The 27,608-nt window shown below is 34.0% G+C and overlaps 2 protein-coding genes and 1 long non-coding RNA gene across 3 annotated transcripts in view; 2 read left to right on the top strand and 1 right to left on the bottom strand.

Annotated features, from left to right (window-relative positions):
- Positions 1-3,296: 3,296 nt before the first annotated feature.
- LOC141452115 (uncharacterized) lies at positions 3,297-7,273 on the top strand. Its single transcript, XR_012457230.1, has 4 exons — positions 3,297-3,741; positions 3,820-3,988; positions 4,094-4,201; positions 6,937-7,273. It is a non-coding gene; the product is annotated as an uncharacterized lncRNA (long non-coding RNA).
- The window catches only part of LOC141452112 (transmembrane protein 151B-like), a 59,418-nt gene continuing 36,240 nt past the window's right edge, over positions 4,431-27,608 (bottom strand). Inside the window, exon 4 of the mRNA XM_074123981.1 lies at positions 4,431-8,669. Coding sequence (XP_073980082.1) covers positions 8,166-8,669 — 504 coding nt within the window. The 3' untranslated portion in view covers positions 4,431-8,165. The remainder of the gene's footprint in view (positions 8,670-27,608) is intronic.
- LOC141452114 (uncharacterized) lies at positions 24,498-27,350 on the top strand. The gene is made up of 2 exons (XM_074123983.1): positions 24,498-26,084; positions 27,078-27,350. Exon 1 carries the CDS (start codon positions 25,003-25,005, stop codon positions 26,080-26,082), a length of 1,080 nt encoding a protein of 359 aa, XP_073980084.1. The 5' UTR covers positions 24,498-25,002; the 3' UTR covers positions 26,083-26,084; positions 27,078-27,350.

The raw sequence follows: 27,608 nt of genomic DNA, 5'->3' as shown, positions 1-27,608 counted from the left end.
AAAGGATATTGTGCAATGTTGGTTTTCTCCCTCAAATTCGCATTTATTAATTTAATACTTGCAAAAGTATTGTGCGCTTGAAGATCAAAGAAAATTATTGAAGGCTTTTAGAAAACAAATAAAATATAAAAGAAATCAGTGATACGGAATCTAAACTGATACATCTAATTGGAAGCCATTTAGATGTAATTATGTATAATACAACTCTAGCAATTAATTTTCAAAAATTGGATGCAAATTATTTTTGAGGTTCATTTGTTAATCTTTCATTTTTTTTAACAGAAAAAAAGTAAAATTAACTTACCACCGTAAAATAGGAAAATATAAAAGACGCCAATAAAAAGTTGAAGCAATGTCTCATGATGGTTGTCAATATAACGCTAAGTGTTTACAAACTGAAACGATCAAATGTAGAAAAATAAAACTACATGAGGAGTTTGGTGTTGTTTACCAAGGTTATTTGCCGAACGACATCATTATTGTCTGTTGTATTCGATTGTGGGGTCGTTTTTTGTAACCTCTTATTAATTGTTATAGAGAGTATAAGAATTTCCTGAAGATAGCATTTATTGGGTGGGTAACTCTTCTTCGATAGGGTCGTTGGTTTGAAAGAGCCAGTTTTCCCACCCCAATTTGCGTAGCACGCCATCGTATCCATAGTGTATTTCATAAAAAATTTGTTGAAATTAATTTCATTGCCACAATTCATTTAATGGACGTTCACAACAATTAGAATTGTTGTCCTCATTTTTCCATTAGAATCATAAAAATCGTATAATTCACGCTGTTTCCACAGCGATTAATCATTTAAAAAAAAAATTCAGAATATCGCAGTTTTCGTATCCATTTCTCGTCGTATGCCGCACGACTTTTGCTGGCAAGATGAAAATTCATGAATCACCTAGTTTATTTTCCCAAACAGGGGAAATTTCTCCTTAATGGTTTAATAACTTTTTGTTTGTTTGCCTTTTTTTGTGGCATTGGCAACCGCCATACAGCCAGCATCTAAATACTTTATCACTAGAATATCACTCACTCTCCATTCTTACTTATAAATACATTCGCTTCACACATTCATCCCTCTACTATATACAACTATTTACATACAAACTTACCAGCTAATGGATGGATCAGTACTCTATATTCCAGCCATCCTTATAGCTTAACCGAAATCAGAATCACGTAATCCTTCACTAATCATTTTCTTCCATTCATTCTAACCGGCTATAACTTTTAAATACATTCATATTTCATTGCTAGCTCTGCTACAGATTTAGCAGATGCACAAATTAAGCACATAGATGGTGGAGAATATTATATCTTCGTAGCGAAATGGTGCGTCTAAATACCTCGTATAACTGGTCAAACATTTCGTTTCCTTTCTACTACATACGAGGTGTGTTCAAAAAGTAACGGGAATTTTTAAATTTCGCGGGTTTGGAGAGTCTGATTGTAAAATTTTTTTTTTTATTATGTTGGTACACATGCCCCTGAAGTACGATAAAATTTTCAGTAATATTCATTGTTTACTTCTTAAGTGGCAGCCGTTAAGGTTAGACGTGTTTTTCGAGCTTGGCGATTTTTGTTTGTTAAAAAAAATGGATCAAAGAATTTGTATTAAATTTTGCGTAAAAAATGAAATAAAGTGTGTGAAATGTTAATAAAGGCATATGGTGAGTCTGCTATGAGTAAAACAAGGATTTACTAGTGGTATAAGCGTTTCCAAGATGGCCGCGAAAACGTTGAAGATGACGAACGACCTGGACGTCCAAGCACATCAACAACCGATGAAAACGTGAAAATAGTGAAAGAAATGGTTATGAACGATCGCCGAATCACAATCAGAGAAGTCGCTGATGATGTTGCCATATCAATTGGCTCATGCCATGAAATTTTTTCGGATGTTTTGGGTATGAAACGTGTGGCAGCAAAATTTGTTCCAAAATTGTTGAATTTCGAACAAAAACAGCGGAGAATGGAAGTTGCTCAAGAGTCACTCAATGAAGTCGACAACGATGCGGATCTACTGAAACGTGTTATAACAGGTGACGAAACATGGGTTTACGGATATGATGTCGAAACTAAGGCTCAATCGTCCCAGTGGAGGCATTCTGGATCGCCAAGACCGAAAAAGGCTCGACAAGTGCGGTCGAATGTGAAGGTTATGCTCACTGTGTTCTTCGATTTTAATGGCATAGTGCATCATGAATTCTTGCCACAAGGTCAAACAATCAATAAGGAGTACTACCTACAAGTTCAACGCCGTTTGCGTGAAGCAATCCGAAAAAAACGCCCGGATTTGTGGCAAAACAATTCATGGATTTTGCACCACGATAATGCACCTGCTCACACTTCATTGCTTGTTCGTGAATTTTTGGCCAAAAACAAAACTTTAACGATGCCCCAACCTCCATATTCGCCAGACATGGCTCCATGTGACTTTTTTCTATTTCCAAACATAAAGAGAACATTAAAAGGCCGTCGTTTTACAAGCATAGATGACATTAAAAGCGAATCGCTGAAAGAGCTGAAAGCTATCACAAAGATCGAGTTTCAGAAGTGTTTCGAGGATTGGAAAAAGCGCTGGCACAAGTGTATTGTATGCGAAGGGGACTACTTTGAAGGCGACAATATTAATGTAGATGAATAAATAAATATTTTTTTCAAAAAACGAAAATTCCCGTTACTTTTTGAACACACCTCGTATCGTGGACATATTCATTATTATATTGTCTTGAAATCCTCCTCTTCATAGCAATCTACGCAAAGAGGAGAGAGAGGACCTTTTTGTTGATCCTGTGAAGATACGGATACACACACCGCGTGGTTCGCTCTCAGCCTGCTTATTTGACGTAACAAACCATTTATTAGTGACAGTTCCCTTTTAAACCATGGTTGTCTAGGTAACTGATCTACCATTCAATAACTTCATCAGAGTATAAATATTTTGTTTATTGCATAGAAACAGTAACATCAAATAAATAATAATAGTAATAATTAAAACAAAAATTAGTAAAACTAATATTTTTTTAATTTTGTTGACAAAGTTTTAATAAATATGAGAAACTATATAACCTCCTACATAATATAAATGCTTGGTAGTATAATGAACTTTATAATTAACTTTGCTACTATTATTTCTTTTTAATACATAATGGGAATGAATAAAATATCTTGACAGTTTAATTAAACTTAAAAGCGATATTAATTATATACGTATGACAATAATTTTTTTTATTTCTTTATATTAATATTAATTAATAGAGTTTCATTGAAAAATTAAAGAGACATAAAAAGTGCAAAAATCAAGAGAAAAATAATTGGTTTATACTTCTAGCAACATGAGTTCAGCATCAGCTTAAAACAGCTGATTTGAGTTTAAATAACCTTTAATAACCTTTATCACTAATTCAATGATGGCAAAATACTTTTAAGAATTTTGTATTTATAGAGCGGATATGTTCCTCAAATTTTTGTCTTTGAAGTTTTCACATTTAGCTCGTATACTACTACTTAATTTCACCTATTTATTTATTACTTCGTATAAATATATTTGGAAAATATTGTGCAAATTATTCTCGTAAGTGCAGAATATCTGACGCCACATCTACCGAGGACGTAATGAGAGATGCTAAATCATGCTGGAACTTCCAAGGAATTGTCTTCAGACTTGATTGACTAAAAGGGGAAGACCAGGCGGCCATTGACTAGGAATGGAACTTATGTGAGCGGTTTAATTTGGTAAATATAAGATATATTTTGGTCTTATTATTGAGGAAGTAATAAAAATAAACATTGACGATTTTATTTTATTTTTAGGACTCAGAATTGGAAGGACAGTTTTCACGGTTTCACAGCATCTTTTGTTCTTGTTGGTCGCCATAGTGACTACTATAAACTGTCGATTTTCATCACTTAGGGCGTTTGGTTTAAAAAAAAAAAAAAAAATCACCTTAATTAGGTTTTCTTAGTTAGCTGTGGGATTTGAGTAAGTACCGTTCATTTTTCAGTACTTCGGGTAGCTTTAAGCTCTCATTATAAATAAAAAGTACTTTATACACATATAATAGAATTTTTTTTTTTTTTGTAAAAGCTACAAGATTAAGGCGCTCCTGCAGTATTCAAAAGAAGGTTCTGGATTTTGTGGGCAGTTTAAGCACAGACCCTAACCTTTACGGATATCGGATCTGCAAAACAAAGTGTAAGGGCTAGACCTAAAATGTTTCTCTGCCAGCAAAGTTATTATAGAAAATAGTTTACTTCAATTAATTTATTAATTTCTCTGTGACAAACATTGCGTAAAGCAGGACACAGAGATTTCTAATTTCATTTTGTCTCTTTAATTATTTCAAGGACCCTTAAGTGTAAACTTCCTTTATTTTATTAAGTCCCCTTGCCTGTTCTGTTTGCACTTAACAATTAACGTTATGAGCGTGTTTTTTTGTTTACCGTTCATTATTTACAATGCTATTTACATAGTTTTTTTAATTTATTTATTTGATCATCAGAGATTAGTAAACATTTAAGTTTATCGTATATACAGGGTGTCCCAAGCTATATGGATAACGACTTTTTCTCGGAAACTAAGATAGCTAGAAAAAAACTAAAAAATACGTGTTCCCTTAGTTTTTTGTTAGGAATCCAAATTTAATTTGTAAATTTTTTTCGGTGCTCCCAGAAGCGAGATACAGGCACCAACTTCATTTTTTCAAATGGGGAGGTGCGGTTTTTATTTCAGAAATAGATTCCTCTATTTTTTTTAAAGAAAAATTTACTTGAACGGTTTTTTTCTGTGAGCGATATTTTAGAAGTTATGAATGAAAACATGATTCTTATTATAAACGTCAAAATGATAATATTTTAACGGTTTTTTGATTAAATAAGAAGAAAAGTACTATTTTATTATAAATTTTACTCCTCATTAATATTACAGATCATGCTCGAACTGGCCTCCACCATTAGAGATGCATAGACATGCTCCTTCCTGCCAATTGCCCCTTACTGCCAAAGAAATAGTTTCGGCTTTAACCGAGTTACAGGTATCTATTATTCTCTGCTTTAGTTCATCTACAGATGCAATTCCGGCTTGATTCTGATGCACCTAGATTTAGAAATGCTTTTCGATAAGCAGAAATAAGGAAAGAAAGAAAAACGTTATGAATAATCAACTTGTTTTTCAGGTATCCCCAAAGGAAATAGTCCATAGGTGTCCAATCCGGTGAGAGAGGTGGCCACTGAATAGCCTCCGTGATGGATATAACACCATCAGGCATGTAAAGAGATATCTCGATAGGAAATTTGATGGGCTATCAAAAAGCATTTCTAAATCTAGGTGCATCAGAATCAAGCCGGAATTGCATCTGTAGATGAACTAAAGCAGAGAATAATAGATACCTGTAACTCGGTTAAAGCCGAATCTATTTCTTTGGCAGTAAGGGACAATTGGCAGGAAAGTGCATGTCTATGCATCTCTAATGGTGGAGGCCATTTCGAGCATGATCTGTAATATTAATGAGGAGTGAAATTTATAATAAAATAGTACTTTTCTTCTTATTCAATCAAAAAACCGTTATAATATTATCATTTTGACATTTCTTATAAGAATCATGTTTTCATTCATAACTTCTAAAATATCGCTCACAGGAAAAAACCTTTCGAGTAAAAGTTTCTTTAAAAAAATAGAAAAATCTATTTCTGAAATAAAAACCGCACCTCCCCATTTGAAAAAATGAAGTTGGTGCCTGTATCTCGCTTCTGGAAGCACCGAAAAAAAATTACAAAGTAAATTTGGATTCCTAAAAAAAAACTAAGGGAACACGTATTTTTTAGTTTCTTTCTAGCTATCTTAGTTTCCGAGAAAAAGTCGTTATCCATATAGCTTGGAACACCCTGTATATTATATTAATGTCTAAAATTTCTTCTTATATATATTTTTTTCACATTGCAGAGGTTAATACATGTTTTTCATTGTAAATTCCGCTTTCCGGAAAGTAAAAGTTCATGTTATTCTCTGCAGAGCCGTATCCGGGACCATTATAACTAAGCAAAAGCTCTCTTATGTTGCAAAAATATTCGCATAATTTGTTTTTTTCATTTTAAATAGTTCCTCATATATGCCTTCGTTTTTTCTAAAATTTAAATCACGTATTTAAATACGTACAAATACCTACTGCTAAATAGATTCTTATGGATGATTTCTGAAGCTCCTACTACAAATTTATCTTTTTTTAATTTTTATTATTAATTAATTTTTTCTTTTTTAAAGCCCTAATTAAAATTTGAAAAAAAATGAGTTCTTTTTATTGAATAAGGCAACGTCATAAATTATAGTAATTATTATATTAATTTGATTTGAGTTTCAATTTTGTCCTTACCATTAATTAGATATGTTTCAGGCGGGAAGATAAGTTTGTACAGCGACCTCTAGCGATTTATTTTAAATACATTTTAATTATAATTATTTTGTAAAAAATTGTTAGCCAAACTAATTAAGCTTTTCAATTTTTTAAATATTGAAAATAATAGTACTGGTCACGCAGAATATGTTTTCTGGGTAATGTACTATTATATGTATCTAACCAATATAAATGTTAGAAATTGTCTGAAAAAAACAAGGTTCAAATAGAAGATCTTGGAGAATCTCCATATTTTTGTACCATTTTTATGGTTTAAAATGCAATTCATGCTCTGATCCACCCACTGAGGGTCTTTTTTGGGGGTGGGGGGGTGGCAGTCTATTAAATATCCCTTCCTTTGGCAATATAGCCCTGGAGGAATAGTTCCCTAGGGCAAGCAAGTGTCGATCCCGTGTATGCCTTTGCTGATTCAAGAGAAATACCGTTCTTCTTACCAGGAACAAATCTTGGCCTAGATGAAGCTGGGTGCCCCTTTAGTCGTCTTGATCTAATTGTAAGATTTTTTTTTTTTTTTTTTCAGGGACATCGCGTCGCTCAATGGTACAGGTGGGTGCCAACTGCGGAGGTAGAGGGAAAACGGTTTGTTTATATACTGTAATTTGTAAACTAAGACTTCTGGCACTTCTGGAGACCAAAGAAGCTAATATCGTCTGGTGGGAAGAATACCTGGTTGGTTAAGTGGATTTCTTCTTATTTCAGCACCAAGACTACCTGAGGAACAGAACCCGTCACAAGTTACAGCTAATCGAATCGAGAAAGCGTTGAACAGTTCGGACGGTTAGCTATTTCCAAATTTTTTTTTTTACGTTGTTTACATAGAACATTACTAGTTTTTTTTTTTAAAACTTCGATTAATTTGGAGTCCCCAAACTCCCAAAAGCACCACGAGGCGTTTACGTGGTTTATTTAGTAAGAGGAACAAAAGGAGTTCAGCGAGGGAATCCTTGGCGGAGAAAAGAGAGAGATCAAGGTGGCTGAAACCATTGCAAGCCAAAGCTTTCTGGCAGCAACAACACTAAAAGTAATTTCTTTGCTTTTTCTAGTCTAAAAATATTAGGGGAAATTTGAAGTAATCTGGGAACTGAAAGGAGTGCTCCCAAATTGAAGAGGCGTACTTGAGGCCAGCAAAAGACTCATGAAGAGGACTTGGTTCCTGGTAAACATGGAAGCGATGCCATCAAGACATTTAATCCTTTCTGTCATTCGGTGAGGGAAACCTTCCAATACAGGAAAATACCCCTTCCCCACACCTCAAATCAAAGGGTTCCAGTTAAAAGCATATTGTCCCGATTTTCACCATTGATCTGAACATAAAAGTTTTTAATGGTTGTTTTCTCTGGATTCAAGGGAAATCAAGTTCACAATTTTCTTTACAAAATCCAACTTGTTTCCGGAAAACTATTGTGCTGCTGGTTAATTAAATTGGACTACTTTCCGTTGTTTTTTTTGTTTTCTTTCGAAAGTACATAAATAAATAGTATTAGTTTCTATAAAATATGATTCAGTTTATAACTATTAGTTTCAAATTCTCTATGGCGCATCTAACTATCGTAACGAATTGAAAATTGACAGGAAGTAGTGAGCACGGATTTTTGGCGGTTAATTGCTTTCGAAAGTCAAGGCATTTCCTACCGACTTTAAATTATAATCTATATTTTTTAATGCGATCTAAGAGCACCCGCGGAATATTTATTGTTGAAAAAATAGCGTAGAAATATTCCACATTTTTTTTTTTTTTCTTCTCGAGGGTTAAAGACTAGTCTCCATAGTAATCAATGTTCTCGGTCTATGCGGAGCTCTTATAATATGCGCTTCAGAAGATCTCCGTCGGCCGAATCTATTACATATATCACCTCGATCGGTTAACGAACGTCTCAGTCTCGTCAACGCGGGAAATGCTAACGCTTCCTCATAGGAAGGTGGTTCAACGGCTGCTGGCCGTCCTTGGAACGGATCTGATGGACATGTTTCCGCTAGCGGGCTGGGATAATAAAGTGGACGTGGTCCTGAAGTGGTTGATGAAGGTCTACGTGATGAGGTACGCCTACTGTTGGAAACGTCCATCAACAATGCTTCTGAATAGCTGGGCACTAGTGCTGTATTCTCTCGTATGCCCCATTCAATTTCCGCACTGTCCACGGTGCTAGCGCCACGGGACATTCCACAGCCGACTGGTGCTGAAGGACATCCGCTAACTGGGGTTGTCAGTCCGCTGACGCCCATTTCGTAATTAACTCCAAATAATTTGGTCACCTGGAAGAGAGAAAAGTGATATGATTAGAGTCAACCTTATTACGTCACAGAAAAACATTGTCGCAGCTTTCCATTGGCTCCAAGGCTGGTTTTTCTATAAAGGAAAAAACTTGGCTATGATATAGAAACTAAATTTCACCTTTTAGTAGAGGGAAAATGGCGGTTCTGGCGCACCTAAATTGTGCCAAATCCAAACACCTCCAAATCTGACCGGGTAATCATCGAGTTCAACAAAGCTGTAAGCCATACCCATCAGCACCATTCTACCCCCACCTATCATCGAATTTGACGAGGCTGAAATCCGCACCATCACAAAAAAAAGAGGAATCGTATTAAAAGATCTAAAGATTTAAAAGATTTAAATCGGTATAGATATACTCAGATCTCAGAACTGTTAAATAATAATTTTGTTCAGAATAATGTTTGAAATAAATAAGTTTATGACAGTGAAGTTTAAAATAGGGTTTTTTTAAGCGTATTTTTCAACATTACGCTTTTTCATGCAGTTATTGACGATCAACCCTTATACAACTATCCTACCGGAGAGCTTTAATTTAGTTCAAACCTTCTAGGGCATCTGCGTCATTCAATTATCGAGAAACTTCATTATACAAAACATTCAAACTAGTATTGGTTACTTTGGCTCAAGAAACAGTTCGCTTATCCTTCTTGCAATGATAGGATGACGGTTCCGGAATGCTTTCTACCAAGATTTACCTGGGGTTATTATTAAAAGAGTTCGGTATATCTAGTTTTTAAATACGTTGCCACACAATCATCAGTAGAAGGCTTTTAGTAATGGGAAACCAAGCTCTGGCAACGGACGTGATCCACAAAACTAAAAAAAATCCTCTTTCGCAAAGGAGAGTACTGTACATGGCTCCATTCGTCTGCTGAATGTAGATTTACCTTTCACTTTGTACAGTAGGGGAACTCGAGCGACTGGGTGCTTTTTAGCAGCTTTACTAATTGATGTTCCTTGACCTACAACTACATCCTGCAGTTAACAACACATTATTGCCATGAAACTTTGTTCACTTATATACTACACTTTACTGAGTTATAAGTTATATGCTGTAGTTTCCATGGGTACAGATCCATAAGTTGAAAAGATATTGAGAGTTGAAATTTTTTTGGGTCATGGTTTTGCTGTGAAATTGGGCCCTTATAACTCCCACTGTAAACAACAGATTATTCGTATGAAATTTTGTGCTCTTACACACTCTGCTTTACTGAGTAGTATGCTATAGTTTTCATGAGTACAGATCCATTAGTTGAGAAGATATTGAGAGTTGAAATTTTTTTGGGTCATGGTTTTGCTGTGAAATTGGGCCCTTATAACTCCCACTGTAAACAACAGATTATTCGTATGAAATTTTGTGCTCTTACACACTCTGCTTTACTGAGTAGTATGCTATAGTTTTCATGATTATAGATCCATTAGTTGAGAAGATATTGAGAGGTGAAATTCTTTTGGGTCATGGTTTTGCTGTGAAATTGGGCCCTTATAACTCCCACTGTAAACAACAGATTATTCGTATGAAATTTTGTGCTCTTACACACTCTGCTTTACTGAGTAGTATGCTATAGTTTTCATGATTATAGATCCATTAGTTGAGAAGATATTGAGAGGTGAAATTCTTTTGGGTCATGGTTTTGCTGTGAAATTGGGCTCTTATAACTCACACTGTAAACAACAGATTATTCGTATGAAATTTTGGGCTCTTACACATTCTATTTTACTGAGTAGTATGCTATAGTTTTCATGATTACAGATCCATTAGTTGAGAAGATATTGAGAGCAGAAATTTTTTTGGGTCATGGTTTTGCTGTGAAATTGGGCCCTTATAACTCCCACTGTAAACAACAGATTATTCGTATGAAATTTTGTGCTCTTACACACTCGGTTTTACTGAGTAGTATGCTATAGTTTTCATGATTACAGATCCATTAGTTGAGAAGATATTGAGAGCTGAAATTTTTTTGGGTCATGGTTTTGCTGTGAAATTGGGCTCTTATAACTCACACTGTAAACAACAGATTATTCGTATGAAATTTTGTGCTCTTACACACTCTGTTTTACTGAGTAGTATGCTATAGTTTTCATGATTACAGATGCATTAGTTGAGAAGATATTGAGAGCTGAAATTTTTTTGGGTCATGGTTTTGCTGTGAAATTGGGCTCTTATAACTACCACTGTAAACAACAGATTATTCGTATGAAATTTTGTGCTCTTACACACTCTGTTTTACTGAGTAGTATGCTATAGTTTTCATGATTACAGATGAATTAGTTGAGAAGATATTGAGAGCTGAAATTTTTTTGGGTCATGGTTTTGCTGTGAAATTGGGCTCTTATAACTACCACTGTAAACAACAGATTATTCGTATGAAATTTTGTGCTCTTACACACTCTGTTTTACTGAGTAGTATGCTATAGTTTTCATGATTACAGATCCATTAGTTGAGAAGATATTGAGAGATGAAATTTTTTTGGGTCATGGTTTAACTGTGAAATTGGGACCTTATAACTCCCACTGTAAACAACAGATTATTCGTATGAAATTTTGTGCTCTTACACACTCTGTTTTACTGAGTAGTATGCTATAGTTTTCATGATTACAGATCCATTAGTTGAGAAGATATTGAGAGCTGAAATTTTTATGGGTCATGGTTTTGCTGTGAAATTGGGCTCTTACAACTCACACTGTAAACAACAGATTATTCGTATGAAATTTTGTGCTCTTACACACTCTGTTTTACTCAGTAGTATACTACAGTTTTCATGATTACAGATCCATTAGTTGAGAAGATATTGAGAGGTGAAATTCTTTTGGGTCATGAATTTGCTGTGAAATTGGGCTCTCATAACTCCCACTGTAAACAACAGATTATTTGTATGAAATTTTGTGCTCTTGCACACTCTGTTTTACTGAGTAGTATGCTATAGTTTTCAAGATTACAGATCCATTAGTTGAGAAGATATTGAGAGGTGAAATTCTTTTGGGTCATGGTTTTGCTGTGAAATTGGGCACTTATAACTCCCACTGTAAACAACAGATTATTCGTATGAAATTTTGTGCTCTTTCACACTCTGTTTTGCTGAGTAGTATGCTATAGTTATCATGATTACAGATCTATTAGTTGAGAAGATATTGAGAGCTGAAATTTTTTGGGTCATGGTTTTGCTGTGAAATTGGGCTCTTATAACTCCCACTGTAAACAACAGATTATTCGTATGAAATTTTGTGCTCTTACAAACTCTGTTTTACTGAGTAGTATGCTATAGTTTTCATGATTACAGATCCATTAGTTGAGAAGATATTGAGAGCTGAAATTTTTTTGGGTCATGGTTTTGCTGTGAAATTGGGCTCTTATAACTCACACTGTAAACAACAGATTATTCGTATGAAATTTTGTGCTCTTACACACTCTGTTTTACTGAGTAGTATGCTATAGTTTTCATGATTACAGATCCATTAGTTGAGAAGATATTGAGAGCTGAAATTTTTTTGGGTCATCGTTTTGCTGTGAAATTGGGCTCTTATAACTCCCACTGTAAACAACAGATTATTCGTATGAAATTTTGTGCTCTTGCACACTCTGTTTTACTGAGTAGTATGCTATAGTTTTCATGATTACAGATCCATTAGTTGAGAAGATATTGAGAGGTAAAATTTTTTTGGGTCATGGTTATGCTGTGAAATTGGGACGTTATAACTCCCACTGTAAACAACAGATTATACGTATGAAATTTTGTGCTCTTACACACTCTGTTTTACTGAGTAGTATGCTATAGTTTTCATGATTACAGATCCATTAGTTGAGAAGATATTGAGAGGTGAAATTCTTTTGGGTCATGGTTTTGCTGTGAAATTGGGCACTTATAACTCCCACTGTAAACAACAGATTACTGGTATGAAGTTTCGTGCTCATACACACTCTGTTTTGTGGAGTAGTATACTATAGTTATCTTGATTACAGATCCATTAGTTGAGAAGATATTGAGAGCTGAAATTTTTATGGGTCATGGTTTTGCTGTGAAATTGGGCTCTTATAACTCACACTGTAAACAACAGATTATTCGTATGAAATTTTGTGCTCTTACACACTCTGTTTTACTGAGTAGTATACTACAGTTTTCATGATTACAGATCCATTAGTTGAGAAGATATTGAGAGGTGAAATTCTTTTGGGTCATGGTTTTGCTGTGAAATTGGGCTCTTATAACTCCCATTGTAAACAACAGATTATTCGTATGAAATTTTGTGCTCATGCACACTACGTTTTACTGAGTAGTATGCTATAGTTTTCATGATTACAGATCAATTAGTTGAGAAGATATTGAGAGCTGAAATTTTTTTGGGTCATGGTTTTGCTGTGAAATTGGGCTCTTATAACTCCCACTGTAAGCAACAGATTATTCGTATGAAATTTTGTGCTCTTACACACTCTGTTTTACTGAGTAGTATGCTATAGTTTACATGATTACAGATCCATTAGTTGAGAAGATATTGAGAGCTGAAATTTTTTTGGGTTATGGTTTTGCTGTGAAATTGGGCCCTTATAACTCCCACTGTAAACAACAGATTATACGTATGAAATTTTGTGCTCTTACACACTCTGTTTTACTGAGTAGTATGCTATAGTTTTCATTATTATAGATCCATTAGTTGAGAAGATATTGAGAGGTGAAATTTTTTTGGGTCATGGTTTTGCTGTGAAATTGGGCTCTTATAACTCCCACTGTAAACAACAGCTTATTCGTATGAAATTTTGTGCTCTTACACACTCTGTTTTACTGAGTAGTATGCTATAGTTATCATGATTACAGATCTATTAGTTGAGAAGATATTGAGAGCTGAAATTTTTTGGGTCATGGTTTTGCTGTGAAATTGGGCTCTTATAACTCCCACTGTAAACAACAGATTATTCGTATGAAATTTTGTGCTCTTACAAACTCTGTTTTACTGAGTAGTATGCTATAGTTTTCATGATTACAGATCCATTAGTTGAGAAGATATTGAGAGCTGAAATTTTTTTGGGTCATGGTTTTGCTGTGAAATTGGGCTCTTATAACTCACACTGTAAACAACAGATTATTCGTATGAAATTTTGTGCTCTTACACACTCTGTTTTACTGAGTAGTATTCTATAGTTTTCATGATTACAGATCCATTAGTTGAGAAGATATTGAGAGCTGAAATTTTTTTGGGTCATGGTTTTGCTGTGAAATTGGGCTCTTATAACTCCCACTGTAAACAACAGATTATTCGTATGAAATTTTGTGCTCTTGCACACTCTGTTTTACTGAATAGTATGCTATAGTTTTCATGATTACAGATCCATTAGTTGAGAAGATATTGAGAGGTAAAATTTTTTTGGGTCATGGTTATGCTGTGAAATTGGGACGTTATAACTCCCACTGTAAACAACAGATTATACGTATGAAATTTTGTGCTCTTACACACTCTGTTTTACTGAGTAGTATGCTATAGTTTTCATGATTACAGATCCATTAGTTGAGAAGATATTGAGAGGTGAAATTCTTTTGGGTCATGGTTTTGCTGTGAAATTGGGCACTTATAACTCTCACTGTAAACAACAGATTACTGGTATGAAGTTTCGTGCTCATACACACTCTGTTTTGTGGAGTAGTATACTATAGTTATCTTGATTACAGATCCATTAGTTGAGAAGATATTGAGAGCTGAAATTTTTATGGGTCATGGTTTTGCTGTGAAATTGGGCTCTTATAACTCACACTGTAAACAACAGATTATTCGTATGAAATTTTGTGCTCTTACACACTCTGTTTTACTGAGTAGTATACTACAGTTTTCATGATTACAGATCCATTAGTTGAGAAGATATTGAGAGGTGAAATTCTTTTGGGTCATGGTTTTGCTGTGAAATTGGGCTCTTATAACTCCCATTGTAAACAACAGATTATTCGTATGAAATTTTGTGCTCATGCACACTACGTTTTACTGAGTAGTATGCTATAGTTTTCATGATTACAGATCAATTAGTTGAGAAGATATTGAGAGCTGAAATTTTTTTGGGTCATGGTTTTGCTGTGAAATTGGGCTCTTATAACTCCCACTGTAAGCAACAGATTATTCGTATGAAATTTTGTGCTCTTACACACTCTGTTTTACTGAGTAGTATGCTAAAGTTTACATGATTACAGATCCATTAGTTGAGAAGATATTGAGAGCTGAAATTTTTTTGGGTTATGGTTTTGCTGTGAAATTGGGCCCTTATAACTCCCACTGTAAACAACAGATTATACGTATGAAATTTTGTGCTCTTACACACTCTGTTTTACTGAGTAGTATGCTATAGTTTTCATTATTATAGATCCATTAGTTGAGAAGATATTGAGAGGTGAAATTTTTTTGGGTCAAGGTTTTGCTGTGAAATTGGGCTCTTATAACTCCCACTGTAAACAACAGATTATTCGTATGAAATTTTGTGCTCTTACACACTCTGTTTTGCTGAGTAGTATGCTATAGTTTTCATGAGTACAGATCCATTAGTTGAGAAGATATTGAGAGGTGAAATTTTTTTGGGTCATGGTTTTGCTGTGAAATTGGGCTCTTATAACTCCCACTGTAAACAACAGCTTATTCGTATGAAATTTTGTGCTCTTACACACTCTGTTTTACTGAGTAGTATGCTATAGTTTTCATGATTAAAGATCCGTTAGTTGAGAAGATATTGAAAGCTGAAATTTTTTTGGGTCATGGTTTTGCTGTGAAATTGGGCTCTTATAACTCACACTGTAAACAACAGATTATTCGTATGAAATTTTGTGCTCTTACACGCTCTGTTTTACTGAGTAGTATGTTATAGTTTACATGATTACAGATCCGTTAGTTGAGAAGATATTGAAAGCTGAAATTTTTTTGGGTCATGGTTTTGCTGTGAAATTGGGCTCTTATAACTCACACTGTAAACAACAGATTATTCGTATGAAATTTTGTGCTCTTACACACTCTGTTTTACTGAGTAGTATGCTATAGTTTTCATGATTACAGATCCATTAGTTGAGAAGATATTGAGAGCTGAAATTTTTTTGGGTCATGGTTTTGCTGTGAAATTGGGCTCTTATAACTCCCACTGTAAGCAACAGATTATTCGTATGAAATTTTGTGCTCTTACACACTCTGTTTTACTGAGTAGTATGTTATAGTTTACATGATTACAGATCCATTAGTTGAGAAGATATTGAGAGCTGAAATTTTTTTGGGTTATGGTTTTGCTGTGAAATTGGGCCCTTATAACTCCCACTGTAAACAACAGATTATACGTATGAAATTTTGTGCTCTTACACACTCTGTTTTACTGAGTAGTATGCTATAGTTTTCATGATTACAGATCCATTAGTTGAGAAGATATTGAGAGCTGTTTTTTTTTTGGGTCATGGTTTTGCTGTGAAATTGGGCTCTTATAACTCCCACTGTAAACAACAGCTTATTCGTATGAAATTTTGTGCTCTTACACACTCTGTTTTACTGAGTAGTATGCTATAGTTTTCATGATTAAAGATCCGTTAGTTGAGAAGATATTGAAAGCTGAAATTTTTTTGGGTCATGGTTTTGCTGTGAAATTGGGCTCTTATAACTCACACTGTAAACAACAGATTATTCGTATGAAATTTTGTGCTCTTACACACTCTGTTTTACTGAGTAGTATGGTATAGTTTTCATGATTACAGATCCATTAGTTGAGAAGATATTGAGAGCTGAAATTTTTTTGGGTCATGGTTTTGCTGTGAAATTGGGCTCTTATAACTCCCACTGTAAACAACAGATTATTCGTATGAAATTTTGTGCTCTTACACACTCTGTTTTACTGAGTAGTATGCTATAGTTTTTATGATTACAGATCCATTAGTTGAGAAGATATTGAGAGCTGAAATTTTTTTGGGTCATGGTTTTGCTGTGAAATGGGGCGTTTATAACTCCCACGGTAAACAACAGATTATTCGTATGAAATTTTGTGCTCTTACACACTCTGTTTTACTGAGTAGTATGCTATAGTTTTCATGATTAAAGATCCATTAGTTGAGAAGATATTGAGAGCTGAAATTTTTTTGGGTCATGGTTTTGCTGTGAAATTGGGCTCTTATAACTTACACTGTAAACAACAGATTATTCGTATAAAATTTTGTGCTCTTACACACTCTGTTTTACTGAGTAGTATGCTATAGTTTTTATGATTACAGATCCATTAGTTGAGAAGATATTGAGAGCTGAAGTTTTTTTGGGTCATGGTTTTGCTGTGAAATGGGGCGTTTATAACTCCCACTGTAAACAACAGATTATTCGTATGAAATTTTGTGCTCTTACACACTCTGTTTTACTGAGTAGTATGCTATAGTTTTCATGATTACAGATCCATTAGTTGAGAAGATATTGAGAGCTGAAATTTTTTTGGGTCAAGGTTTTGCTGTGAAATTGGGCTCTTATAACTCCCACTGTAAACAACAGATTATTCGTATGAAATTTTGTGCTCTTACACACTTTGTTTTACTGAGTAATATGCTATAGTTTTTATGATTACAGATCCATTAGTTGAGAAGATATTGAGAGCTGAAATTTTTTTGGGTCATGGTTTTGCTGTGAAATGGGGCGTTTATAACTCCCACTGTAAACAACAGATTATTTGTATGAAATTTTGTGCTCTTACACACTCTGTTTTACTGAGTAGTATGCTATAGTTTTCATGATTACAGATCCATTAGTTGAGAAGATATTGAGAGCTGAAATTTTTTTGGGTCATGGTTTTGCTGTGAAATTGGGCTCTTATAACTCCCACTGTAAACAACTGATTATTCGTATGAAATTTTGTGCTCTTACACACTCTGTTTTACTGAGTAGTATGCTATAGTTTTTATGATTACAGATCCATTAGTTGAGAAGATATTGAGAGCTGAAGTTTTTTTGCGTCATGGTTTTGCTGTGAAATGGGGCGTTTATAACTCCCACTGTAAACAACAGATTATTCGTATGAAATTTTGTGCTCTTACACACTCTGTTTTACTGAGTAGTATGCTATAGTTTTCATGATTACAGATCCATTAGTTGAGAAGATATTGAGAGCTGAAATTTTTTTGGGTCATGGTTTTGCTGTGAAATGGGGCGTTTATAACTCCCACTGTAAACAACAGATTATTTGTATGAAATTTTGTGCTCTTACACACTCTGTTTTACTGAGTAGTATGCTATAGTTTTCATGATTACAGATCCATTAGTTGAGAAGATATTGAGAGCTGAAATTTTTTTGGGTCATGGTTTTGCTGTGAAATTGGGCTCTTATAACTCCCACTGTAAACAACTGATTATTCGTATGAAATTTTGTGCTCTTACACACTCTGTTTTACTGAGTAGTATGCTATAGTTTTTATGATTACAGATCCATTAGTTGAGAAGATATTGAGAGCTGAAGTTTTTTTGCGTCATGGTTTTGCTGTGAAATGGGGCGTTTATAACTCCCACTGTAAACAACAGATTATTCGTATGAAATTTTGTGCTCTTACACACTCTGTTTTACTGAGTAGTATGCTATAGTTTTCATGATTAAAGATCCGTTAGTTGAGAAGATATTGAAAGCTGAAATTTTTTTGGGTCATGGTTTTGCTGTGAAATTGGGCTCTTATAACTCACACTGTAAAAACAGATTATTCGTATGAAATTTTGTGCTCTTACACACTCTGTTTTACTGAGTAGTATGCTATAGTTTTCATGATTACAGATCCATTAGTTGAGAAGATATTGAGAGCTGAAATTTTTTTGGGTCATGGTTTTGCTGTGAAATTGGGCTCTTATAACTCCCACTGTAAACAACAGATTATTCGTATGAAATTTTGTGCTCTTACACACTTTGTTTTACTGAGTAATATGCTATAGTTTTTATGATTACAGATCCATTAGTTGAGAAGATATTGAGAGGTGAAATTTTTTTGGGTCATGGTTTTGCTGTGAAATTGGGCTCTTATAACTCCCACTGTAAACAACAGCTTATTCGTATGAAATTTTGTGCTCTTACACACTCTGTTTTACTGAGTAGTATGCTATAGTTTTCATGATTACAGATCCGTTAGTTGAGAAGATATTGAAAGCTGAAATTTTTTTGGGTCATGGTTTTGCTGTGAAATTGGGCTCTTATAACTCACACTGTAAACAACAGATTATTCGTATGAAATTTTGTGCTCTTACACACTCTGTTTTACTGAGTAGTATGCTATAGTTTTCATGATTACAGATCCATTAGTTGAGAAGATATTGAGAGCTGAAATTTTTTTGGGTTATGGTTTTGCTGTGAAATTGGGCCCTTATAACTCCCACTGTAAACAACAGATTATACGTATGAAATTTTGTGCTCTTACACACTCTGTTTTACTGAGTAGTATGCTATAGTTTTCATGATTACAGATCCATTAGTTGAGAAGATATTGAGAGGTGAAATTTTTTTGGGTCATGGTTTTGCTGTGAAATTGGGCTCTTATAACTCCCACTGTAAACAACAGATTATACGTATGAAATTTTGTGCTCTTACACACTCTGTTTTACTGAGTAGTATGCTATAGTTTTCATGATTACAGATCCATTAGTTGAGAAGATATTGAGAGCTGAAATTTTTTTGGGTCATGGTTTTGCTGTGAAATTGGGCTCTTATAACTCACACTGTAAACAACAGATTATTCGTATGAAATTTTGTGCTCTTACACACTCTGTTTTACTGAGTAGTATGCTATAGTTTTCATGATTACAGATCCATTAGTTGAGAAGATATTGAGAGCTGAAATTTTTTTGGGTCATGGTTTTGCTGTGAAATTGGGCCCTTATAACTCCCACTGTAAACAACAGATTATACGTATGAAATTTTGTGCTCTTACACACTCTGTTTTACTGAGTAGTATGCTATAGTTTTCATGATTACAGATCCATTAGTTGAGAAGATATTGAGAGCTGAAATTTTTTTGGGTCATGGTTTTGCTGTGAAATTGGGCTCTTATAACTCACACTGTAAACAACAGATTATTCGTATGAAATTTTGTGCTCTTACACACTCTGTTTTACTGAGTAGTATGCTATAGTTTTCATGATTACAGATCCATTAGTTGAGAAGATATTGAGAGCTGAAATTTTTTTGGGTTATGGTTTTGCTGTGAAATTGGGCCCTTATAACTCCCACTGTAAACAACAGATTATACGTATGAAATTTTGTGCTCTTACACACTCTGTTTTACTGAGTAGTATGCTATAGTTTTCATGATTACAGATCCATTAGTTGAGAAGATATTGAAAGCTGAAATTTTTTTGGGTCATGGTTTTGCTGTGGAATTGGGCTCTTATAACTCACACTGTAAACAACAGATTATTCGTATGAAATTTTGTGCTCTTACACACTCTGTTTTACTGAGTAGTATGGTATAGTTTTCATGATTACAGATCCATTAGTTGAGAAGATATAGAGAGCTGAAATTTTTTTGGGTCAAGGTTTTGCTGTGAAATTGGGCTCTTATAACTCCCACTGTAAACAACAGATTATTCGTATGAAATTTTGTGCTCTTACACACTCTGTTTTGCTGAGTAGTATGCTATAGTTTTCATGAGTACAGATCCATTAGTTGAGAAGATATTGAGAGGTGAAATTTTTTTGGGTCATGGTTTTGCTGTGAAATTGGGCTCTTATAACTCCCACTGTAAACAACAGCTTATTCGTATGAAATTTTGTGCTCTTACACACTCTGTTTTACTGAGTAGTATGCTATAGTTTTCATGATTAAAGATCCGTTAGTTGAGAAGATATTGAAAGCTGAAATTTTTTTGGGTCATGGTTTTGCTGTGAAATTGGGCTCTTATAACTCACACTGTAAACAACAGATTATTCGTATGAAATTTTGTGCTCTTACACGCTCTGTTTTACTGAGTAGTATGTTATAGTTTACATGATTACAGATCCGTTAGTTGAGAAGATATTGAAAGCTGAAATTTTTTTGGGTCATGGTTTTGCTGTGAAATTGGGCTCTTATAACTCACACTGTAAACAACAGATTATTCGTATGAAATTTTGTGCTCTTACACACTCTGTTTTACTGAGTAGTATGCTATAGTTTTCATGATTACAGATCCATTAGTTGAGAAGATATTGAGAGCTGAAATTTTTTTGGGTCATGGTTTTGCTGTGAAATTGGGCTCTTATAACTCCCACTGTAAGCAACAGATTATTCGTATGAAATTTTGTGCTCTTACACACTCTGTTTTACTGAGTAGTATGTTATAGTTTACATGATTACAGATCCATTAGTTGAGAAGATATTGAGAGCTGAAATTTTTTTGGGTTATGGTTTTGCTGTGAAATTGGGCCCTTATAACTCCCACTGTAAACAACAGATTATACGTATGAAATTTTGTGCTCTTACACACTCTGTTTTACTGAGTAGTATGCTATAGTTTTCATGATTACAGATCCATTAGTTGAGAAGATATTGAGAGCTGTTTTTTTTTTGGGTCATGGTTTTGCTGTGAAATTGGGCTCTTATAACTCCCACTGTAAACAACAGCTTATTCGTATGAAATTTTGTGCTCTTACACACTCTGTTTTACTGAGTAGTATGCTATAGTTTTCATGATTAAAGATCCGTTAGTTGAGAAGATATTGAAAGCTGAAATTTTTTTGGGTCATGGTTTTGCTGTGAAATTGGGCTCTTATAACTCACACTGTAAACAACAGATTATTCGTATGAAATTTTGTGCTCTTACACACTCTGTTTTACTGAGTAGTATGGTATAGTTTTCATGATTACAGATCCATTAGTTGAGAAGATATTGAGAGCTGAAATTTTTTTGGGTCATGGTTTTGCTGTGAAATTGGGCTCTTATAACTCCCACTGTAAACAACAGATTATTCGTATGAAATTTTGTGCTCTTACACACTCTGTTTTACTGAGTAGTATGCTATAGTTTTTATGCTTACAGATCCATTAGTTGAGAAGATATTGAGAGCTGAAATTTTTTTGGGTCATGGTTTTGCTGTGAAATGGGGCGTTTATAACTCCCACGGTAAACAACAGATTATTCGTATGAAATTTTGTGCTCTTACACACTCTGTTTTACTGAGTAGTATGCTATAGTTTTCATGATTAAAGATCCATTAGTTGAGAAGATATTGAGAGCTGAAATTTTTTTGGGTCATGGTTTTGCTGTGAAATTGGGCTCTTATAACTTACACTGTAAACAACAGATTATTCGTATAAAATTTTGTGCTCTTACACACTCTGTTTTACTGAGTAGTATGCTATAGTTTTTATGATTACAGATCCATTAGTTGAGAAGATATTGAGAGCTGAAGTTTTTTTGGGTCATGGTTTTGCTGTGAAATGGGGCGTTTATAACTCCCACTGTAAACAACAGATTATTCGTATGAAATTTTGTGCTCTTACACACTCTGTTTTACTGAGTAGTATGCTATAGTTTTCATGATTACAGATCCATTAGTTGAGAAGATATTGAGAGCTGAAATTTTTTTGGGTCAAGGTTTTGCTGTGAAATTGGGCTCTTATAACTCCCACTGTAAACAACAGATTATTCGTATGAAATTTTGTGCTCTTACACACTTTGTTTTACTGAGTAATATGCTATAGTTTTTATGATTACAGATCCATTAGTTGAGAAGATATTGAGAGCTGAAATTTTTTTGGGTCATGGTTTTGCTGTGAAATGGGGCGTTTATAACTCCCACTGTAAACAACAGATTATTTGTATGAAATTTTGTGCTCTTACACACTCTGTTTTACTGAGTAGTATGCTATAGTTTTCATGATTACAGATCCATTAGTTGAGAAGATATTGAGAGCTGAAATTTTTTTGGGTCATGGTTTTGCTGTGAAATTGGGCTCTTATAACTCCCACTGTAAACAACTGATTATTCGTATGAAATTTTGTGCTCTTACACACTCTGTTTTACTGAGTAGTATGCTATAGTTTTTATGATTACAGATCCATTAGTTGAGAAGATATTGAGAGCTGAAGTTTTTTTGCGTCATGGTTTTGCTGTGAAATGGGGCGTTTATAACTCCCACTGTAAACAACAGATTATTTGTATGAAATTTTGTGCTCTTACACACTCTGTTTTACTGAGTAGTATGCTATAGTTTTCATGATTAAAGATCCGTTAGTTGAGAAGATATTGAAAGCTGAAATTTTTTTGGGTCATGGTTTTGCTGTGAAATTGGGCTCTTATAACTCACACTGTAAAAACAGATTATTCGTATGAAATTTTGTGCTCTTACACACTCTGTTTTACTGAGTAGTATGCTATAGTTTTCATGATTACAGATCCATTAGTTGAGAAGATATTGAGAGCTGAAATTTTTTTGGGTCATGGTTTTGCTGTGAAATTGGGCTCTTATAACTCCCACTGTAAACAACAGATTATTCGTATGAAATTTTGTGCTCTTACACACTTTGTTTTACTGAGTAATATGCTATAGTTTTTATGATTACAGATCCATTAGTTAAGAAGATATTGAGAGCTGAAATTTTTTTGGGTCATGGTTTTGCTGTGAAATGGGGCGTTTATAACTCCCACTGTAAACAACAGATTATTCGTATGAAATTTTGTGCTCTTACACACTCTGTTTTACTGAGTAGTATGCTATAGTTTTCATGATTACAGATCCATTAGTTGAGAAGATATTGAGAGGTGAAATTTTTTTGGGTCATGGTTTTGCTGTGAAATTGGGCTCTTATAACTCCCACTGTAAACAACAGCTTATTCGTATGAAATTTTGTGCTCTTACACACTCTGTTTTACTGAGTAGTATGCTATAGTTTTCATGATTACAGATCCGTTAGTTGAGAAGATATTGAAAGCTGAAATTTTTTTGGGTCATGGTTTTGCTGTGAAATTGGGCTCTTATAACTCACACTGTAAACAACAGATTATTCGTATGAAATTTTGTGCTCTTACACACTCTGTTTTACTGAGTAGTATGCTATAGTTTTCATGATTACAGATCCATTAGTTGAGAAGATATTGAGAGTTGAAATTTTTTTGGGTCATGGTTTTGCTGTGAAATTGGGCTCTTATAACTCCCACTGTAAACAACAGATTATTCGTATGAAATTTTGTGCTCTTACACACTCTGTTTTACTGAGTAGTATGCTATAGTTTTCATGATTACAGATCCATTAGTTGAGAAGATATTGAGAGCTGAAATTTTTTTGGGTCATGGTTTTGCTGTGAAATGGGGCGTTTATAACTCCCACTGTAAACAACAGATTATTCGTATGAAATTTTGTGCTCTTACACACTCTGTTTTACTGAGTAGTATGCTATAGTTTTCATGATTACAGATCCATTAGTTGAGAAGATATTGAGAGCTGAAATTTTTTTGGGTCATGGTTTTGCTGCTAAATTGGGCCCTTATAATTCCCACTGTAAACAACAGATTATTCGTATGAAATTTTGTGCTCCTACTAACTCTGTTTTACTGTAGATGACAGGTTGCCTACAGCAGCAGTTTTTATAAGTTCTACTGGAAGAAGTGGTAGAAAAGTCTCAATAATTTGAGACACTGCCATCGGAGAAAACTGATGAATATTTAACAATTTTTAAAAAAATTGTTCAAAATTTAAATTAAGTACTTTAAGACATTTGTGTTGAATTTTTTAAAAATCATGAACCGGGGACCTCAGATTTATAGTGGCTTTAAAACTTCTAAGAGTTGTCATGCCAATCAAATCATCTGATCTTATTTCAGGTCAGAGGCGAAAAAAATTATTCCGAAAAACACCATTTTTCATAATTTGCAAGATATTTTGAAATTAAAAAAAAAAAATGTATATATTTATATTATTTATGTACCAGGTTAAAGTAAAGAAGAACATATGGTTAAATTTTACTAAACATACAAAGCATTATTATTTTTTATTAATTTATTATTTTACCCTTTTAAAGATTAATTTTTACCGATTTTTTGAAAATAATTGTTGAACTTTAAACCATGAAATCATTAAAAAAAAAACATATGTTCTCTCGAGAATTGAAAAGTAATTTTCTTTAGTACCGTTTTCAAATGTAATCACCCATTTTAATCCGTTTTCTTTTTTGATTTTCACTCAATTCGATCGATACAAATACTAAAACAAAAACGAAACTAAGCATATAAGTGACAAATTAAGGAAAAAGGAAAAGTTTCAAAAACCTTCCTTATTTTAAAGGGGAAGGCACTTTTTCCAAAAAACAATAAGTACCCTCACATTTTTTTGGGGGGTTAAAAAATAATTTTCTTTATAAAAAGAAGAAGAAGAAGAAAATGGTGATAACAAAGATAGATATGAAAGATGAATTAATCACGTTGCGCAACAGGACTAAACAATTACGCGACAAATTTGAGAAAAGCTATGTTCGAAGTAATGAAACTTCAGAATTTAAAGAGGAATTTCTGAAGAAACAAGATCAAGTGGAGATACTGTTCACCAGCGCAGAAGATGAACAAGATGTGAAAAAGATGGCCAAATTGATCGCCGATATAGGTAACGAATTGCGAACATTAGAGAAACTGTTCAGCGCATCAAGTATGTTCGTTTTACCACAGGTACACAGCATGTGCGATGATTTAATTTGGTCATTCGAGGATCGTTTGACAATATTGAAGAAATGCCATTTATTGAATAAACGTGTGGTAAAAGAAGTGGAGAAACCAGTTGTTAAACCTGTAAACAATGCAAGTAACAACAACAATAATAATAGCATAAACACTAACAATGCAAACAATACTGTGGCTAACAATAACAACAATACTGTGACACCAGCTAGAGCACAAACTGGTACTAAATTGATCAGAAATACTACAGAATTTGCTAACTACAAAACGATAACTTCTCAAGATAAAGTTTACACTTTGGAGAATCTAAGTGGTGTTGCTCTAACGTTAACACAACGTGTGATCAATAGTAAACGTGTCCTATTGAACGGACTGAGTAATTGCTGTGTTAAGATTAATTTCCCGTTGGAATCATTACAGATATTATTTTGTAAATACTGTCAAATACTGGTTGGACAAGTTGCTTCTAGTATAATAAAGAACACCTACAGTTCATTGATTAGCGTAAATGGTGAGAAAGTACGAATTGAATGCTGTGAAGGTACACTGTTCAAATTACCAACCAATTGTAACGCTGTGGTTAAAGAGAGTTTCCGTTTGGAGTTTGCTAATTATGACAGTGAAAGCGATAAGAAACCAGAGGAATCAACTGGAGGGTTGGAGAAGTGCCCAGATGTGGTGGGAGACAGCACGGCGAGCAATGCGGATGGCCAAGTAGATAACGAGAACTTTAAAGCAATGTGTAGCGCTAATGCCAAGGAAATCGTCTTGACTAATTCCGCGTATTGAAGGTAATTTCTTAATTTAAATTTATGAATTCCAAATTTTCTAGAGCATCATTTCCACCAAACGGTGAAGTAAAGAAAAGTGGAAAATAAATTGAATGGTTATCCTTTTCTTTAATTTCATTGACTGAAAATATTTCGAGAAGGTATTGGACAACACTTATTTTACAAATTGACCTTATGTGTGGTTAGCATTACCCAAATATTGAAGTACAAAAGGAACGTTCAAAGGTTAAATCATCACTGTTCATTATTTTTGGTGACTGATTTATATGTAATTTCAATAGGATGAAAAAATAACTGTCACTTTCAGATCATGCGTATATTTTTATTATGCCGAGCTTTCGATCTAGGGACCAGGGCTAATTCTGTCTGTCCATGATCAGACCAGAGAGAAGACACACCAAACCTTTTTAATGATGTAAAATATTACTTTGTAAATTAGCCCTGAAGATGAGATTTAGTCTCTAGGTCGAAAGCTCGGCATAGTAAAAATATACGCATGACTGAAACTGGCATTTACTTTTTTTTCATCCTGTTAAATCATCAGTCTGCTGATGATTAAGTCACACTCTACACTTTGCTGAGTCATCTGAATGATAGAAGGTTTCCTCCAGGATATATTCACCAAAAAATTCCTCCACGTTGTTTGCTCATATCATCCCGCTATGTGGGCGTCACGGTAGCCGAGCGGTTAGAGGCGATACACCTGTAAATCTAATATGTATTGAGGTACTGGGTTCGATTCCCGGTCTTAGGCCTTGGATTTTATTTAATGGTTAATAAAAGAAATTTACAGTTAAGTATGTTTGCTAGTTGCCTCCGTCCACGACACCTAATTGGTAGTTGGACGTTAAGCCCCGCCTGAAAAAATGGGCAATTACTTTACTTTACTTTACTTTACTTTTACTTATCCCGCTATGGACATTTAAGTTTTTGAATTCTTTTGGTTGCTCAGTTATATTAAATCTCATGAATATATAAATACTCTTGTTTCAGAAGATAAATCGACTTAACAACAACAAACAACAAAATTTGAAAAAGTAAATAAATAAATAAAAATCTATGTGACACTCATATCTAATAGGAAGGAAGTTGAAGAATTCAATAGTAATTTATAATCAAATCTATCAGAATTTTAGAAAAATTAAATATCAACTCTTAACATCAAAATAAATACTGGATATTTGATCGCAATGTTTCTATTTGTGTTAGTAATGTGAGTTTTCTAATTGTTTTGTATGTTTCTCAATTACAATGAGTTTGTTTTTCCTTTTTTCTTTCTCTACTTTTCATAAAGTGTACTTTTAATTATAAATAAAAATAATTTATTCTAAAAAGAAAAAAAACAAAAGAAAAAACAAAAGAACATTTTTGAAAATATTTACAAGTTCTTTTTATTTGTACATATTATTTACTTGAAAGGGAAGTTTCTTTTAAATTATTATTATTTTCTCTTATACTACCAGTAAGAGGAGGTGTTATAATCGTGCAGTCTAGAGATAGGGTGTTGGTCTAGTGGTCATGATT

This window comes from Rhodnius prolixus, unplaced genomic scaffold (assembly GCF_049639745.1).
Source record: "Rhodnius prolixus isolate KJV_2025 unplaced genomic scaffold, Rpr scaffold_56, whole genome shotgun sequence".
In the NCBI taxonomy this organism is placed as follows: Eukaryota; Metazoa; Arthropoda; class Insecta; order Hemiptera; family Reduviidae; genus Rhodnius; species Rhodnius prolixus.
This window is presented reverse-complemented; position numbering and strand designations above follow the sequence as displayed.